Source organism: Didymella exigua (genome assembly GCF_010094145.1).
Source record: "Didymella exigua CBS 183.55 unplaced genomic scaffold M421scaffold_90, whole genome shotgun sequence".
NCBI lineage: Eukaryota > Fungi > Ascomycota > Dothideomycetes > Pleosporales > Didymellaceae > Didymella > Didymella exigua.
The window spans coordinates 6158-19066 of record NW_022984864.1 but is presented as its reverse complement, the minus strand read 5'-3'; the positions used below and the strand labels follow the sequence as shown (position 1 = coordinate 19066).

The 12909-nt window shown below is 43.0% G+C and overlaps 2 protein-coding genes across 2 annotated transcripts; one reads left to right on the top strand and one right to left on the bottom strand.

The window, feature by feature from the left end:
• Positions 1–2062: 2062 nt before the first annotated feature.
• M421DRAFT_427142 (uncharacterized protein) lies at positions 2063–3436 on the bottom strand. Its single transcript, XM_033594585.1, has 2 exons — positions 3389–3436; positions 2063–3328 (listed from the first exon to the last, which is right to left on the bottom strand). Exons 1-2 carry the CDS (start codon positions 3401–3403, stop codon positions 2243–2245), a joined length of 1101 nt encoding a protein of 366 aa, XP_033442486.1. The 5' UTR covers positions 3404–3436; the 3' UTR covers positions 2063–2242.
• Positions 3437–4302: 866 nt separating this feature from the next.
• Positions 4303–5034, top strand: M421DRAFT_96869 (uncharacterized protein; the record flags this gene model as incomplete). Its single annotated transcript, XM_033598433.1, has 3 exons — positions 4303–4663; positions 4726–4938; positions 5015–5034. The coding sequence occupies 3 exons, from the start codon at positions 4303–4305 to the stop codon at positions 5032–5034; spliced, it is 594 nt and encodes a 197-aa protein (XP_033442485.1).
• Between the last annotated feature and the right edge of the window lie 7875 nt (positions 5035–12909).

Genomic DNA, 12909 nt, shown 5'->3' with positions numbered 1-12909 from the left:
GCAAGATTACGTAGGTGCATGCGTAATTTTATACGTTAGCATCTTACAGAGTAGGCTACTCTATTTGTAAGCAGAGGGTCTAGAACATTTCTAGTTACTATAAATAGAGAACAGCATATCTTAAGAACGAGAGGAGATACAGGATTCGTAAGCACACCATTCTAATCCTTTCATCTAGGAGATTACAATAACAATGCTTAGGTAAGCATGGTGCTATACCTAAGAAAGAAATACGCTGGAGAAAGATTATAAGAGCAAAGTCCCATAACTTTACAAACTATAAAAAGGCTTTTAAGAGATTAGGGCTAGTCCCTATTAATATATAGATAGTCCTTAATTAGCTTAAACCATAATTTTATGCCCCTCTACTAATACCTCTACTAGAAATACTATAGTAGTCTAGAACCCTAAGCAATACCTATAAATTTAGGTTATAATTAAAGCTTATAAGTAAGTACTTTGTATAATTACTAATATCTACTTAGGAGGGGTTCTAAAAGCTTATAAAGGAGCTAAAGAGATACTATATAAAAATATACTTATTAAGGCTTGTGTATAGGAGCTTAAAGAGCAACTAGTAGAGATAATAAAGTGCCAGACTTAAAAAAGAAAATAGATCTAGCATAGGGGCAAAATAGAGTATAGTAAAGCAGTATTATTAGTAGCTAGAAGCGCAGCTACAGCTTGTATAGTGTTAAAGATAGCGCGTAGTAGTAGTAGTTAAGAAAGAGCATAGCTAGGTTAATAGCACTGTAGTAACTATAGGAAGACTAGGCACAACGCTTGTACGTGCCAGAAAGATACAGAAGAAGAGTCTGCATCTAATGCAAGTGCGTTATACGCAGGTTCTATAGCAAGAAGTAAGTAATTGCTTGTCCTGTACATGGTGTTCACAATGCCAAGAAAAAGTGTCTGGCTTGGTGGTGTGTCTGGCTTGATGGTGATTTACGTTATTAAAGAAAGCTTTTACAGCTGAAGGGGACTCTATTATTTTAAGGCAGGGTATAACTAATTACACTACAGGAATTTATTGCACGTAGTGATATTAAACATAAAAATAAGACAGTGCGTACTAATAAGGGTTACTAGACTGCACAACACTGTAAACAGTGCTAAGAGATAAGACATAACTTGCATATGTGTTTAAAGAAGTTATATGTAGCTCTTCTATACTGTAACATGTTGTCGCAGCAGATATCATGCATATTTACCAGGCAATTCGGGGGTGCTAATGTATGTACATTTTGCCTCTATTTTGGCTGCAACACGGGTAAAATAACTATTTGCAGGTCTATAAAAGGGTGTTGTGGGTCAAGATAGAGTCAAGATTTGGTGGGGTCTCGGCAGAGTGGGCAACTCACCCGTGTAGGCAACTCACTCGTTAGGTACGTTGATGAAATAGTCTAAAGAAATTATGTCTTTTATATTCCTAAATATGTAACCCTAACCCAAACCCAGCCCAACCCTATTAATTGGCAACACAACCTCAACCTAAACTGCTTAGTAATCTCAAAGGTGGGTTGGGGTTGGGTAGTGGTTGCTCTACTTTGAGGCTAGGTTGGGGTTAGGTACCACGTGATGCAACCCAACCCCAACCTAGACTGGCGGATAGGTAAGGTCGGATTGGGTAGGGTATAATTATATGATTTGTAGGTACAGGTAGGGTAGGGTACCTAAGCATACCCTACCTATACGTGCACGTTGTCTTCGACTGCAACTAGCTATATTGTATGGCGATTTGACGGCATAGAGCTGCATTGTATTGTTAAGACCTGTATAATAGACCAAGGTACTGTGCTCTGCTCTGCTTGCCCCCGCGCTGTCAATCGAAAGAGGATCCTATGCTGCAGCTGTTCTGCTACAAAAACATTTCCAAATCCGGGAGACTAGCCATAAGAGCGCATGAAAAGCATGTACTCAAAGACAGCACAGGCTCTGAGGAGGGTCGGGTATGGTTATGGAAATCCAAGCGGTAAGCAAAGGCGGCTAATAGTAGGCGAGTATTCTTGACAATCTTTACATTTAAATTGATCTTGGCAGACAAGAGGGGCACCTTTGTCATGGGAACTGGAGACTACACAAGAGAAAATCCCCCAGTGGGATCGAAAAGCAGCGCTACTCTATCGGCCTTGTATCACGCAGAATCGCTATAGCTTTGTTCAAATAAATAACTTCACGGGTATATGTTCGTTACTCCGTCAAGAAGCACTCTCTTCAATGGTCCGGGGACAATAAGGACTGCCTAAGCCGGTTTTCCAACCTTGTTGATGAGACTCAGCCTCTTTCTCTCGTAGTTTGATGTGTGAACCCAGTTGCCGACAAAAGCTATCAGGAAAACTCCGAATATAAGAGCTACAGCCGCCAGAGGGCCCACAATGGCGAAGATGGTAAAACCATACGAGGCCGTTTGAAATTCCTCGCTCTCCTGTAAGACTGTGGTACCTAATCCGACCTGCATTGCTGCCAGAATGATAACAACATATGCTAGCAACGAGGCTAGCCAAGTGAAGTTGGCTTGAAAGAAAGTGCCGTACTGACTGTACCCCGAATGATAGCCGCGAACCAGGCCTCTTCCAAGTCGATACATTGTATTGAGTCTATTGAGACGAAGCTCTCCATAGACGAATCGCTTATTGACATGTGTGTAGATTGGTCTGACTTGCAAGATCTCTTTTACAAAGGTCTTCCAGGACAACCATTCCACCTCTTTGGGTAGTAGATTGTTCTCGCGCGCAATATGAAAGTCACTCTCGTAGGAGATTAGTGCAGCATATGATACCAGAAACCCAAGCGCACATCTTCGCAGTCGTTGCGTCTCGCAGAAGCCGGGTTCGTCAATCTGCCTTTGCATCGAGTGTGATGCATAGCACTTGTCCTTGCAACTCAAATGGTCTGCCCAAAACTTTGCCTCGAGCAGGTAACGCGGTATTGGCTTGAGGAATATTCGAGATCCAGACCATACGAGATGCATGTCCATTCGCTCCGTCAAGACGATCTCACGGCCCAATACTCTCTGATGATGCAATGCACGTGGTGGCATTGGACGGCCGACAGCCCAAAGCCGTTTGTGGATCGCATTGAGTCGATCCACATTCAGCTCAAAGGCAAGATACTCAGGCGTAGTAGAAGGAATGTCCAGGTCATCATCGCTGTTCCGATAAGACGCCGCAAGCAGAGGTATGTACAGATCGGTGCGACGGTCATGTGTGGAGAGTGTCGAGCCTGACGGTACAGCAGTCGTAGTGTTCTGTGGGGATGACTTAGAACCGTCGATGCCTATTGGATTGATCTTGAAAGGAAGAATCTGATCTTCGTGTGACTTAGTCGACTGTAGATGTCTCACGTTAGCTCGAAGACTGATTAAACCGTTGTTCAGAAGCTCGCTTACCGGGTCTTGGGGCATGTTGGAAGGCTACAAATGACAAGTGCGTGACTGTTCCATGGACTTTAAGGACAGGCTGACAAGGCTGAGACGGCCCAGCTTAGGAGACCGCAGTGCGTGTGCCCTGATTTGCTGAGGAACCGCCATCAACACGCTAGTGTATTACTAGTGTGCGCCCCATGGACGGCAAGTTGGGGGCTGTAGCGAGAACGCATAGTTCTTCTCCCAATGCAACGATTTGCGCCTCGTAACTGCTCAACACCACAGATCTTCAGATCGCGCTGTGGCATGTAGCGTCTAGTCCGATCAATAACCTCTAAACGACCTTCCGAACGATCCTAGAAACGCGCCAAACGACCAGGCTTCTACGCAAGGCTGAAACTCCAAATCAGCCACATATCTTACAAAGGGGTCCTACAATCCTGGAGTAGAGTCGATCGACATTTGCTTTCCGAATTCGATAGACAAAAGTGGGGACTAGTAGTCCTGGGTTGTCAGACCGGAACTACCATGAGACCGCCAACGCCCGTCAGAAGGCACAATCTGGGGAAGATAACCATTTGAGCGTAGCTCTAGATTCTGGCATACTGGTCGACAAATGTGTGTACTAAGACGTCTGGCCAGTGCCACGGCGATCACATGTGCCCTTATCTGTAGAAGAAACGTGTTAATCACAGAAAGGGTGGTCAGCATATGCATGTCAGCACTAAGTTTAGCTTATGAGGCGGTCGTGCGATGCGCAACTAGCTGTTGCAGCAACAATGCGTACGGCAGGGTAAGGCGATACTGATGAGGCGCTACGCGAACTCATTGAACATAAATGCGACCAGATTGCCTACGAGAGAGACGCCAAGAAGTGTTCAGACACTGCCTGCTCATCAAGAGAAAGAAATATCTTAGTTCTAATACTAGCCTCCACGATGGTTCCAGACCCGCAGCTCTACCAGACTGACTGGCATCTGTCCAACAATGTTGGATTGACGTACAACGACCCCTACTCAAGGAAAATTCATCTTTTCACGATGTCAACAACAGCTATGAAGAACATGGGAATCAAGAAGCCTATCGACATCGTTGGCCACTGGGCTATATGTGTCAATGGGTGGGTCTTTGAGTTGGGACGAGACATAACACAGAAAAAGAAGAAGGACCAGTATGGATACAGACCTATTCAAGAGCTCGCGTTCGTACGGAAAAGGAAAGATCAGGGTAAAGATATCATGTATGGCTACATAGGCGATCTGGTGCTGCCATACTCTCCCGGGCAGATTGATGAAATTGGTAGGTTAGCCTTGTAGCGCGACAGATGACCTGAGAAGAGGCTGACATATTTTGCCTATTAGCCAAGCTAGTATGGGAGCTCTCATTGCGGAAGAAATACGTGTACGACGAATACAACTGTCAGGTGTTCATACGTCTGCTTGTTGAGATCATCGGCGACTACAATGCCCGAGCCAATTTCCCAGCCTTCCTCGACAAATGGGTCAAGGGCGCCCAAAACACTCGAGACGGGGGCAGCTTCGCATTTGCTGCTGGAGCAACGCTCATAGCTGCCGGTATAGCAACATTTGTGGCGGACGCAGGAGCTACTGCTGCTGCTGGATTTGCTATAGCAGCACAAACGACGCTCAGGACCAGTGCATGGCTGTTGACTGAAAGGGGCAACCGAGCGAAAAAGATCAAGGAAGGACAGAAGGAAGTTAAAGTGCAGATGGCGGATAGGGGCATACCAGTAGCTGACTAATGGGCTATCAGAAACTGCTTCAAAGCAACTAGCCGGCTCGTTTATATCATATGTAACTTCGTGAGCAGTGTCAGTCGGAGACTGTGATCAACGATTGCATTGCTACTGTTGTCGTGTTGTGTGATGTTGTGCTACAAAAGCTCTCAGATCTCAGATAAGATGCCTGCTACGATAGGATATTGTGTTGCGGTATTAAGGGCAAATGTATAACTAACGTACTCTATCACCGAGCTAGTCATATCACCAAACTTGTCAAAAACTCATAGCGCGCCCAACTTATATTGCAGTAATTTAAATTACTTACTATTAAACAGTAATTAAGTGTACTGTGTACTTGTATTAGATTTAGAATCTTCTCCTATATCTTTCTTACACGTTTAAGCGTTGTGCCTAGTGCCTCTACAGTTTCTACAGCGCTATTAGGCTAAATAGGTCCTTTCTTAAGTATCTACACCACAAGTCCTCTTTAATAGCTAAGCTGCTACAGACACCTTAGCAGCTACCTGTAATGCTGCTAGGCTGTACTCAAGTGTGCTGCTATGCTAAATCTGCTTTTGCTTGCGCAACTTCTTCCTACTTATAACTACTAATTACTCTTTAAGCTTAGTAATGCAAGCAGCTTAAAGCGCGTTTTAGTACAGCATTAATTCACTACCTTTAATAAGCTAAGAGAAGCTAGCCTAAGCTGTGACTAGTAACTAGGTAAAGGAGTTATGTATAAGCTTTAACTAAGATCTAAACTTGTGTGTATTGCTTAGATTCCTTAACTGCCACAGTGTCTCTAGTAGAGGGGGTGCTAGTAGGGTACAGTGCCGCACCTTAAGGCGATCTAACACTACCTGCGCGTTAGCAGGGACTAGCCCTAATGCCTTAAAGGCCTTCTAATAGTTAGCCTTTGTAAATATATTAAGAAACGCATCTCTAAAGGCTAGAAGGAAGCCTTCCTTGTTAATGTAGAAGACGCGTTAGCGTGCTAAGTCCTAGACGCAATAGGAGTACTTAGGCTTTAACAGCAAGAAACAGACCACATCAAGTATCTAGAGGATGTGTGATAAGTAAGCTAGCATACAAAGAGTAAGGATTTTATTCTCTAGGCAGTAGTCCTTAAAATTCTAGTTAAGGTGGCTCTTATAGCTGTCTAAGATAAGTAGGCTGTAGCTACCTACCTAACACGCTCTTGTATGCACGTTAAAATGCTTTAACTACTTAAGGCTAAGCCTGTTATTTGTCTAGCTATTCTTAGAGACAGAGAGCTTCTAATTATGCAGGATATCTATCTCCTTGTACTAGGCAGAGATGTGGACGCGTCCTTTGTAGATAATGAAAGGCAGGGTTGCATATCTAGCAGCACAGATGCTCTGTATAACTATAACCTACTCCTAATTGCCTGGCTGAACAAGCTCAGGTTGAGCGCGTCTCTTAGCGCCTGTGACAACCTTTATTTACCCTATCACACCTATCTAGAACCTAGTCTTATTAAAGTTGTGCACGTTGTTATTGTAGATGCTATACTTAGCCTTAGTACCCTCTACTAGCATAAACTACGTGTTAATTACCTTAGGATTTTCCTATAGTATCCTTTGTCTATCCTTTCCTTAGTTAAACACTATCTTAAGCTAATCTAAACATGTTACAAATCTTGTAGCCTAGAGTTTAGTAACAGGCTCCCTACATCGGGAAAAGTTTTTCGAAATCCGGCCCAGACTGGCTGTTGCTGACAGTTGTGGCATAGTTGTGCAACAGCTGTTTAACAGCCCTAACAGCCCCAATTTGCGCCTAATAGCCCTAATTTCACGCCAACGTTGCTAACAGCTAAAACACTAAGTGCCTATATTTAATAAACTTAAAATAATGTTACAATATTGTTGCATAGCTACCCTTAGTTCTGCTAGCACTAGTATTAAATATTTAAAAATTACAAAATTTCATGTACAGATAGAGCGAAATTGTAGCTTTAAAATAAGCAAAAAATTATTGTTGTAGGCCTATTACAACGCGAGTTATAGAGCGTTAAAGGTTTGTTTGTTGAAGGTTTGTGTTACAGCACAACATGGCAGCTGCAGCTGCGCCAGCACACAATGTATCAGCTGCAGCTGCAATAGCACACGACGTGGCAGCTGCAACAGCACACAACAAAGCACCTGCTAACAAGCACACACTGCAGAACAGGCAGACCTAGGTGTAGAATTCTTAGTTTACCTACTATTCTTGAATAATATTCTTATATTTTCTAATATTTAGGCTGCTAGAGCCCTAGCAAAGAATCTTAACTTAGTGTCTTAGTAAGGAATATTAAGCTTAAAACCTTCTATGTTTAATAACTATTCTATTAATAGGCCTATAATATTATTTAATAGCTTATTTTAAAGAGGAGACTTAGTAGTATATTAATATAATAAAAGTATAGTTTATTAAGTAGAGCTACTATTGTAGTAGGATTAGGAGTTGTTGTGGCTATTGTAGCTGTTAGGACTGTTAGAGCTGTTAGCTTAAAATTAGCTAGACATTGAATGCACATTGAATAACTATTATAGGCCTACAAGTCCTACTGTTGCCTACAGTACAATGCCATGATTTCCTAATTTCGACAACAGAAAAACTTTTCCCGATGTACTACGCACACCTAACAGTTTATGAGCTATATCTACTACCTCACACAGCTAAGGTGCAAACCCTCACAAATTAAGGTTAAGGATAACGTGGTTCACAAGCGAGTCGCCCACCCAAGTGAGTCGCCCACTAAACACCCGCGCCCCGCCTGCGCAGCAACAACGCGTAATGCCACAACAACGCAACATGCGAAAGACCTATACTGAAGGAGATATATTTATTGCTATCTCTGATATTAAGTCTAAGCAGATATAGAGCGAAAGACGCGCTGCAGCAGTCTATAATATCCCACGAACAACAATCTAAGACTAACGCGCTAGACAACACCCTTAACGCAACTGTGAGCTAAAATTAAAGCGCCTTACAAAGCTAGAAGAGGAGGCGATTATACAGCATATACTTGAAGAGAGTCTATATAGAATACCGCCCTCAAAGGCGCATGTACAAGATATGGCTGATAGACTGCTAAGGGAGCGTAGTGGGAAGCCTACAGGCAAGAACTAGGTTGATAACTTCATTAAGCGTACACTAGAGCTGCGCACGCGATAGAGCCATCTGTACAATTGCCAGCAAGCTGCCTACGAAGACCTAGCGCTTATCTAGCCCTAGTTTAGCCTAGTTTAATTAATAAAGACAAAGTATAGTATTACAGATAAGGACACCTAGAACTTTAATAAGTCTAGCTTTATAATAGGCAAGATATCCTCTTAGCTTATTATTACAGGCTTAGAGAAACCTAGGAAATAGAAGAAACTACAGCCTAGTAATTATAAGTAGGTTACCCTAGTATAAGGTGTTACTGCAATAGGGTGTATTATCCTACCCTTCCTTATCTTTACAGGCAAGGTCCTAATCTCCTCCTAGTTTACTAGTCTACCTTGCAACTAGGTTATCACAGTCTCTCCTACTAGCTAGACTAATAATAACGTTGTAATAGCATAGCTTAAGCACTTTAACGCCCATACAAAGGTGACCTCTGCTAGGGCATATAGGCTGCTTATTATTAACGGCTATAAGAGCCACTGCTTCATAGAATTCCAGGACTACTGCAAGGAGAACAAGATTATCACTCTCTGCATGCCACCACACTCATCGCACCTCCTGCAGCCTCTTGACATTGTCCCATACTCGCTGTTGAAGCGCCACTATGGCGACAGGATCTCGCTCTTAGCACCCAGCTGCATCTACTATATTAACAAAGAAACCTTCCTACTAGCCTTTAAAGTAGCTTTTAAGAGGATGTTTACACTAGAGAATGTTTGCGCAGGGTTTTAAGGCGCTAGGCTAGCCCTACATGACCCTAAGGTTGTGTTATTAAAGCTTGATGTACAGCTACGTACGCTAACGCCACCTGCACCAGGCACTGTCGCCTGGGAGGCGCAAACACCACGCAACACCTGCGAGATAGAGGCGCAGTTAACGCTAATCTGAAATCGCATGCAAAATTATTATAGGTCACTAGCAAGTTTATTAGATGAGCAGGTTAAGCAGTTAAGTAAAGGCGCTTAATAGATAGCTTATAATATAGTGTTAGTGCAGGAGGAAATAGGCTACCTATAAGACGCTGTTACTATGCTTACAAAGCGCAAGACCTATAAAAGGTGGTATATACGCGTAGAGGAGACTCTAATAGTTAGTAAGGTATCTAACCTAGTTACTAAAAAGGAGGGTGGTAGTTGTAAGGAGGGCAAGACGCCTGCGAAGAGGGTGCGCGCAGAGAGGCGCTGCGGCCATTACAGCGAAATTAGGCACAACTCCTACACCTGTAAAGTAGAAATTAAGGACATAGATAATAGCAACGCTTCTAAATAATATTATAATGTTATGTGTAGTATTGTAATTTATTGTAGTGCTGCGCTGCACTGCTGCGTAGGCGCGGCGCGGGTGTTTGGTGGACGACTCACTTGGGTGGGCGACTCGCTTGTGAACCACGTTATATTAGACAATTGTCTAATCTTTAGTTGTAGTAAGCTCCTAGCAGTTTGCGCGTATATTGAGTTAAAATAGAGTATTGTCGGCGTGTTTATAGAGCCTGCGCTGCTTAACGTTAAACGCAGCAGCAGCAGCCTGATGGCTCTGAAACTGTCTAGTATTATAGGCCTAGAGAGCAAGCTGCAGTCTCCCTTTGTAATGAAGCAATAAGTTATAATGTTGTTAAGACATACTGTGAAGTGCGGAGTTGTGTTAGTCTTGGCAGATTTTGACTAGTTTGGTGATATGACTGGCTTGGTGATAGAGTAAGTTATAACAATTGTATTAACGTACTCCACGGGTGAGTCGTTCATACGGGTGAGTCGTTCATACTGCCAAGACCACACCAACATTCTACTTCACAACGCAATGCCTCAACAACAACACAAATCTAAGCCCTTTAAAGAAGCTGCAATACAGCTTGCGCTTTAGGCAGTTAAACAAGGCGCGACGCTTACTCTGCGACGCGCTGCAGCTATATATAACGCGCCTTACAACACGCTACGCGATTGATACGCAGGACGCACTGCACGAGCCAATTGCACGCCAAAATCACGGAATATAGATCAGACTAAGGAGGATGTGATTGCTGAGTACATACTTAAGCTAGATGCCAGAGGATTTGCCCCTCGATTGGCTGCTGTAGCTGATATAGCCAATTATTTGCGCGCTAAGCGTAATATAGCCCATGTTAGCATAAACTAGCCTAATACATTTGTTAAGCGCCGCCCTAACCTCTTAGTTAAGTTTAATTGTAAGTATAACTACAAGAGAGCCCTGTGTAAGGACCCTAAGGTTATTAGGGGCTAGTTCTGCCTAGTAGAGAATACTAAAGCTAAGTATAGCATCTAGGATAACAACATGTACAACTTTAATAAGACAGGCTTCATAATAGGCTAGATATTAAGAGGAGCAGTTGTTACAGGCTTAGAGCGTTGCGGACAGCCAAAGGCAGTGCAGCAGGGCAACTAGGAGTGGACAACAGTTATATAGGGCATTAATAGCACAGGATAGGCTATTCTGCCCTTTATTATCTTTAAAGGCTACAACTACCTCTCTACCTAGTATAAAGAGGATAATCTGCCCTACAACTAGGTTATTAGAGTCTCTAAGAATAGATAGACTACTAACTAGCTTAGTCTTAACTAGGCTGGCGGATGGGTAGGGTATGCTTTTTTACGTTTTGGCTTATAGCTTCTTAACTAGCAGAGATACGCTTACATAATCTATTATTCGATAGAAGCGCCTAGTATTGCGCCTTCTAATAAAAAAAGAATTAGCTTATTCTGCCTAGTATTAGCTGAGTTATTAACACTACCTAGCAAAGTATACCTATTAATGGGTATGCTTGCTAGGTACCCCCCCTTTTTTAACCTTTTCTAGCCTCTAGCTTGTGCAGTTTAATAGTTATAACAAAATCCTCTACTACAGAAATATAGAGGTAGTTTTTCTCTTTCTTTTAAGCCCTATTTCGCTAGAATCCATGTATTATTGACAAAGTTTTGGGGGGTACCCGCGAAGGACGTTGGAGTATACCCATTCCGCCAGCCTAGTCTTAACTAGTTAAAGCACTTTAATGCCTATACAAAGACACGCACCTAAGGAGTGTACTAGCTGCTCCTTATTAATAGCTATAAGAGCTAAAACTCCCTAGACTTCTAACAATACTGCAAGGAAGCAAACATTATCACACTATATATTCCTCTACACTTATTATACCTCTTACAGCTACTAGATGTAGGTTGTTTTACCCCTTTAAAGAAGCTATATAGGCGCTAAGCTAAGGATCTTATGCGCAACAGAATTACGCATATTACTAAAACTAAGTTCCTGCTATGCTTTATAGGCGCCTATAAGGATTTATTTACTCCTAGTAATATCTAAGGAGGCTTCTAAGGCGCTAGACTAGTTCCCTTTAAGCTAGAATAGGTTATAATAGGTCTTAATGTCTGCCTATATACCCTACTATTACCTACTGTAGAAGATGCTCCCTAGTAGTCCTAAACCCCTAACAATACCCTACAAATAGGGTCACAATTAACACTAATTTAAGAGAGGATTTAAAGGCATGTAAGCAGCTTACTAACTTTAATAGTTAAGGCCTTTAAAAAGCTTACTAAAGGCGCAGCTATAGTAGTGTATAAGCTAGTATTAGCTTAAAAGGAAATTACTAGGCTTTAAGCAGCAAATAAGGCCTCTACACAACATAAATTGCATAAAAGAAAGCAGTTACAGCAGGAAGGGGTCCTAACAGCTAAGGAAGGCCTTTAATTAACTACTCTAACTAAGTTTAGGGCGCGTGGTGATAGTAAGAAGGTAGGGAAGCAAGCGCGTATTAAAGGAGGTAAGGCAACCTAAAGACACTATAAACAGTGTTATAAGGTAGGGCATAACTTGCGCACGTGTAAAAAGCCTGTAACCTGTTTTATCAGTGAGCGCCCCACCTCAGTGAGCGCCCCACGAACACCAGCAAAGCGCATGCGCGACACTCAACGCGTAATGTCTTAACAACCACAATCTTACAAGCCCTATACTGAAGCTAACATGCAGCTTAACCTCTCTAACATTAAATACAACTAGATTACAAGCCTGCAACGTGCTGAGGCAGTCTACAGCATTCCTTGTAGGACAATATAACAACAATGTGATGTAACGGGCTAGGCCCGATGGTAGCGCCTCGGCGCTCGCCGGCCTCGGCCAACCTCCGAGAGGAGGTGCCTGCCCAGCTGTACCCCCAGTCAGGAGGTCCCAATCTTGACTAATTGTGTAACCTCCGCACGGAGGACATAAAAGTCTGCAGACCTCCGCCTGCAGCTACTCCTCAACAAATCTATTTGATTCATACTTGCAAATAGCCTACAGAGGCCAGCTCCTTACATTTGGATTTGTTCATCCTCTTTATTTGTTTGTTTATTAAGCATCCGCAAGGAACCACTCACAATAAGCAAAAACGCCGATGCTGTTGTAGGGCGCCTTGTTGAATATAGAATTAAACTCTGCTTGAGTACCAACTCCTGATCAGACGTTCGCACAGAATTGCAACACTGCGCGAGCACTCTAGCACCTGCGGAATAGCTAGAGACCATTTACAAACGCGCTCTGACTCTGTTGGCCACTTACTCGGCCTAGGCCGCCCTGCCCGAAGATACAGTCAGGTTGCTGGAGGTTAAACAGCTGACAACCAGACCTCTGAACCCTCCAC